Here is a 5,748-nt window from a genome sequence, read left to right as displayed (position 1 = left end):
CCATGCATTCATATGATAGGGTTGCACCAGTTAAAGTAAGATAAGAGTGCCTACTAGTAGTAATAAGAAGAGAGATTGACCACCGATGGATACGGAGAGGTACGTCGTGGTGACGCCCGAGTGCTCTGTCGTATCCAGCCGCCCTACGTCAACATTTGCATCTGCGCATTCCACCTGATGGATGGAGAAGTTTATCGGCCTAGCTACTGGCCTAGTGACTTTTAGTATTCCATCAGTTCTGTCGTTATAAGTCAAAGCTTGTCTGCCGTCTGTGCGGCTTGATTAATCGTCTCTGCTCCCTCCTTGGATCTCGTCTCCTCGCTGTATATAAGGTACTGTGCACTTTACGTAGATGCTCCACACATGGAACTATGCTACTCACAGATGGAGCTACCTACCTATGATGGCTTCCACTGCTACCACGGCTCCTCCATTTCTTTCTCATCCAATACACACTACACGCATCATCAGCTTCCTCCTCAAGCTCAAGCTCAAGTTCATGCTGACACGGAGATCGACCACCAGCTGTTCGCCTTCTCCTTCCCAATGGAAGCCACCTCCACCTCCTTCACTACAACACCTCCGGCGGCCTCAGCCTGGCAGGAGATCGTGACGGTGCCTGTCGCGTCGCCGTCGTTGTTACCGCAGGGGAGCTCTAGTAGTTCACGCGATACGCCGGACTCGCCGCTTATCGGGGTGCGGAAGCGGCCGTGGGGCAAGTACGCGGCGGAGATCCGGGACTCCACCCGCAATGGCGCCCGAGTTTGGCTTGGTACCTTCGACACCCCACATGCCGCCGCACTCGCCTACGACCAGGCCGCCTTCTCTGTGCGCGGCCCGGCCGCCGTGCTCAACTTCCCGGTGAAGCTCGTGCAGGAGTCGCTGCGCACGCTGGACATCGGCTGCGCCGCCGCGGGGGACTCGCCTGCTCTCGCGCTCAAGCGGCGGCACTGCATCCGAAAGAGAAGACCCAACAAAAAGAGGATGTCCAGAGCCACGGCGACGGCAGCAGAGGCGACGAGGCAGGAGGCAGCCACTGCATCGTCGTTGTCAACGTGCGTGTTGGAGCTGGAGGACCTTGGAGCGGACTACCTCGACGAGCTGCTCGCCTTGTCCGAGCTGTGAGCCACCCAACCGCTCCTGTTATGGTGAACCAGCAGCTCCTGCCACCGCTGCAAATCCATTTCCTTCCATGAGAGTGACGCCGTCTCGCGCAGCAGCGCTGAGCAAAAGAGGCTGGCCCGTGGTCGATGTCCATGATTGTAGATGATCCGTTTCTAATTTTTTACTTAAACCACGGCATGCAACACAATTTTTAGGTGTCGTTTTTGGGTGAGTAAATAGCACTGGCGGTCTAAGAACTTGCACTGCGTATGCACTTAATTCACACTACATGCAAGCCGGAAAAACCGGTCACAGAACTTGCGTTGCGGGTGCAATCAAGTCACACACGCCAACTGAACCGCGCCGACGTCCGGTTTTTTCTGTTCTTTTGCACAAAAGTCCTTCCCAATATTGTGTGAGGGCCGTATTGCAAAGTCGCCAGATTTATAACCGAATTGAACCCTAGTTCCCAAATCGAAACGAAATCCCTAGCTCTCGTCCCCTCTCACACCTTCCGGCGACGCTGACAGATGGGCGGCGGCAGCTGGAGCTCGAGCGGTGGCAGTGTTCCTTCTGGTAGTAGTTGTTCCTCCTCCGTGGCTGGAAGTAGCCGTGGTGCCGCCATCATCGTGGCGTGCAGTATGGCAGGCGTGGGCGGCAGCGAGGAGAGCGTGGCACTGGCTAGCCGCGCCACCGCCGGCGTCAGCGATGGCAGGTCTTCAGCGACCGCCATGGCATGGCCTCACATCCGGGACTCGCGTATGTTTCCTCAAGAGGTGTGGCAGCGGGGCGAGCCGGAGATGCGGCCGGAGCGCGGGCGGGTTGTCATCGCTCGCACTGCTGGCATGGCGGCGCTCGAGTGAGATTTCTATGGCCGTGTCCTGTATGCCACCATCATTGGACAGCCGCGGAGCATGGTGACGCCGGAGGCACTAGCGGCCGCGATGGAGTCTCACTATGCTGTCCGACGGACGTCAACTAAGGTGGAGGTCACTTGCCCACCATTCCATTTTTTTCGTTCGCTTCGACTCGACGGATGATTGCAGTCGTCTGCTGCACGCGTCGGAGCAGCTTCTTTGTTGTGGCACCAGGATTTCTTTCCAGCGCTGGTCAAGCTTCTCGCGTGGCAAGCCGGGGAAGCTCGAGTACAAGACGTTGCTGAGTTTGGAGGGGCTCCCGGAGGAGGCTTGGGATGCACACACCGTCAACCTGGTGCGCGCCGGTGTCGACGGCGAGCTCATCGACATGCTCCCGGCCACCGACAAGTGGGTGTTGCCAGTCACTGAGTGGCTGCGCAACCCTTCTGGTGTGCCAAAGGTGCTCACCGTGTCTGTTCCTACACCTCCTACGGGGCCATGGAAGCCAGACTCCGACGACGAGAATGCACATTCACCACCGGCTCCAAATTCTCCCATAGAGCGTGCAACTGTAGATTTTCCAGTGATTATGCATGTCAAAGAGGTCGTCGACCGTGGCCCATTGCTAACTGAAGGCTTGGCTGTACAATTTCTCCCTGATGAAGATGAAGACCTTACCTGCAAGCATAGTTTCAGCACATGGCGTGGCAAGATAGATGGCACTGGCCCTGGTCAATATGGCCAAGCTTAATTGAGAAGCACTGGAGCTGGAGTACTTATCAATTTAGTTATGTATTGTCAGTTTGGTCATTGTCATTTGAACTAGCTGAACTTGTACCCTGTTATGTCAGTTTCTGTCAGTTTCTATCAGTTTGGTTATGTCAGTTTGTAATGTTTGGATGATGAACCAGTCTGTTTTGTGAACTTCAGTATTATAATGTTGTAATGTTGGCTATTGTGTTGTGTGTAAAACAATGTTCTGCAATTTGTTTATGCACTTCCTACCGAACTATTACCAGGACACATTTGTAAAGCAATGTTGAACCAGTCAAGTTGAACCAGTCTACTTTCACATATGCTTGCTGTCTTACATCAACAAGTTTACACAGATTGATAGCATGCAAAAGACCACACCAACTAGTTCAGTACATAATAGTAGTACTTAAGTTACAAAATACCAAAACAAATGCATTGTAAACCATCTCATTCTTTGTCTGCTGGAACATGTGTGGTTCTGCTAGACCCTTCTCCAAGTAGCAGCCACTTCAGTCCCTTTGTTTTTGTTTTCTTGTTTCTTGTGGCACCACCTCTTCTTCCTCTTGTTCCTCTCACTCTGACTTGTGCTTGTGTAGAACCAGTACCTCTTCCAGCTCCAGCTGCTCTAGCTCTGCCTGGTGCTTGTGCAGAAGCACTAGCTCTTCTAGCTCCTCTTCATCTGCCTTGTGATTGTTCAGAAGCACTAGCTCTTCCAGCTCCTCTTCCTCTGCCTAGTGCTTGTGCAGAAGCACTAGCTCCTCCAAATCCTTTTCCTCTAGCTGCTATGTCGGCCCTGTGCTCAACTACAAATGCACTTTCCTCTGGAATTTGGTGTATCCTGGTAGCAGGAATTCCTTGTGTTGTTCCCTATACAAAGAAACAATGGTAATGTCAGTTTTTCATGAAAATGCAATTTTAAGGAATAGAAAAATGAGAAATTGTGGCACAAGTACCTCATGTGATAAAATATGTATCATGCTGTCTTCAACCTATGTTGGGTCCAGATTTGGCCTCATAGTTTTGTTCTGAATGTGATGCACATCATACAAGAGCATGTCAGTTATTGTTATGTTTCTTTTGTTTTAGTAATACTAATGTAAACTTGTCATACTCCTCATCATCCTCCTCCATTCCATAATCACAGTCATACCAAGTAGGATCTATGTCTGAATCACATTCATACTCTTCTTCTGAAACTTCTGAATTTTCTGATATATCTGAATTTTCTGCCTCCTCTGTACCAGCTGCATCTTATTGTTGCTCTGAATTCTTTCTATTAGATGCATTGTTTGAACTACCTGACAATTTCTCTGATTTCATCTCCTTAATCTTGTCCTTGCTAAGTGGACTCAATATAACTTTGGGTAGAACAGGGCAACCATTGAACACAATGTCATCTTCCTCCTGCATCTCAGGTTTTTTGATATGCCTGACAAACAAAACCAGTACCTTTGAGTGAACAGAGGCTTTGGCCATCTTCTAACAGTCAACTTCTAGGTTTATTTCCACCAGATCTGCAAGTGTTTTTCCAGGTGGGCACCAATACATAATTTTCACATGATCAGGATAATTCAATTGTGCTAGCATGTAGTAGATGTAGTCATTACAGAGAGTTCTTCTGTCTAGAGTGTCAAACCAACATATCTTCTCATCCAAATATGTCAGATTCACTCCCTTCCCCACAAAAAACCCACCATGATGCACCTCCACACTGAATTTCACTGATTCAAAACCTACATTCACCAACGGACAGTGCATTCAATAAATACATTCAAAAAAGGACACTACTAACCCTAGCTGCCATCCCCAAAAATATTATGTGATACAAATCGTAGATGAATACCAACATACCCTAACTACTACAGCTGATTCACGTCATAAAACTACTACGATTCTCCGGTGATCATCATCTATTGCCGAAGGGAGAAAACCCTAACTAAATTGTGGAAAAACTTACTATATATCATTCTCTCATGCGCTTCGGTCCTCGGAAGTGGCAACTCCATCGCCGGATCCACCGTCGTCGCCGATGACTGACTTGCCGCCGACCATCTCGCCGCGCCAGCGGCGCCGCTTGTCTCCTCTCCCATCGGCGAAGAACACGAACATGTAGAGAACAGAGGAAAGGGGGGCTATGCGCCTTTTGCCCTGGATCCAGGGGTCTTTGTGCAAAAAAAACAATGCAGTCCATAGGCCTCACGTGCGCCGCGCGTGACAGCGAAACAGAAAAAACCGGGTGTGGCGCGGTTCAGCTGGCGTGTGTGACTTGATTCCACCCGCAACGCAAGTTCTGTGACCGGTTTTTCCGGTTTGCAAGTAGTGTGACTTAAGTGCACCCACGGTGCAAGTTCTTAGACCGCTAGTGCTATTTACTCTTTTTGGGTCATTCTTAGGCCTTCTCGCTAATACGGCCGGATGCACTAAGATTGAAGTGAATTCGGATAGCGTGAAGGTGATGGATGCATTTATCCAAGGCTACTCTTCTTCAGTCGGTCATACATTGTAGATGACTATTATTTCATGTCATTAGACTTTTCCCATGTCGTTTATGATCATTGTAATAGAGAGCGCAATGCAGTAGCTCATGAACTAGTAAGGTTAGTTAAGTTTTCTCCTCCGAGTGATTGGATGGATGATGCCCCTGATGAGGTTATCCCTCTACTTGTAAACGATGCTACATTATTTATGAATGAATAAAGGAGGAGAAGTTTGTAAAAAAAGCAGGTATCATACTCTGTCCATCCCTAAAAGACTGCACGTCTACGCTCCACCACTTTTCTGAAAATAAGTGTAGGTCTGGCTTCTAAGCGGTAATTTTGCGTTCGCCCCATGCCTTGAGGTAACCACGGCTAGCAATGATGCATGCACAAATGTATACGTGAATCAAAGCAACACTATTGCTGAATGAGGGGAGGAAGGGGTTTTCTGCAAAAAAGAGAGTTAATTTGTCATAGAATAGCCAGACCCCCACTCTTATGTAGACAAAGGAAGTATGCTTTTGTGGCCCGTCATCTATCGACCTAAAAGCCTT

At 49.1% G+C, this 5,748-nt stretch overlaps 1 protein-coding gene across 1 annotated transcript; it reads left to right on the top strand.

Moving 5' to 3' along the window:
• Nucleotides 1–363: 363 nt before the first annotated feature.
• LOC119294023 (ethylene-responsive transcription factor 2-like) lies at nt 364–5,298 on the top strand. Its single transcript, XM_037572309.1, has 3 exons — nt 364–1,112; nt 5,073–5,169; nt 5,248–5,298. The coding sequence occupies exons 1-3, from the start codon at nt 364–366 to the stop codon at nt 5,296–5,298; spliced, it is 897 nt and encodes a 298-aa protein (XP_037428206.1).
• Nucleotides 5,299–5,748: the final 450 nt, after the last annotated feature.

Source organism: Triticum dicoccoides, chromosome 4B, assembly GCF_002162155.2.
Source record: "Triticum dicoccoides isolate Atlit2015 ecotype Zavitan chromosome 4B, WEW_v2.0, whole genome shotgun sequence".
Taxonomy (NCBI): Eukaryota; Viridiplantae; Streptophyta; class Magnoliopsida; order Poales; family Poaceae; genus Triticum; species Triticum dicoccoides.
This window is presented reverse-complemented; position numbering and strand designations above follow the sequence as displayed.

Bases quoted from the DNA above. Each gene is read 5' to 3' on its own strand.
- LOC119294023 (XM_037572309.1), top strand. From the start codon at position 364: ATGGAACTATGCTACTCACAGATGGAGCTACCTACCTATGATGGCTTC. The intron at 1,113-5,072 runs GTCCGAGCTGTG...GCAAGTTCTTAG, and splicing joins CTCGACGAGCTGCTCGCCTT to ACCGCTAGTGCTATTTACTC. The intron at 5,170-5,247 runs GTGATGGATGCA...TCATGTCATTAG, and splicing joins TGAATTCGGATAGCGTGAAG to ACTTTTCCCATGTCGTTTAT.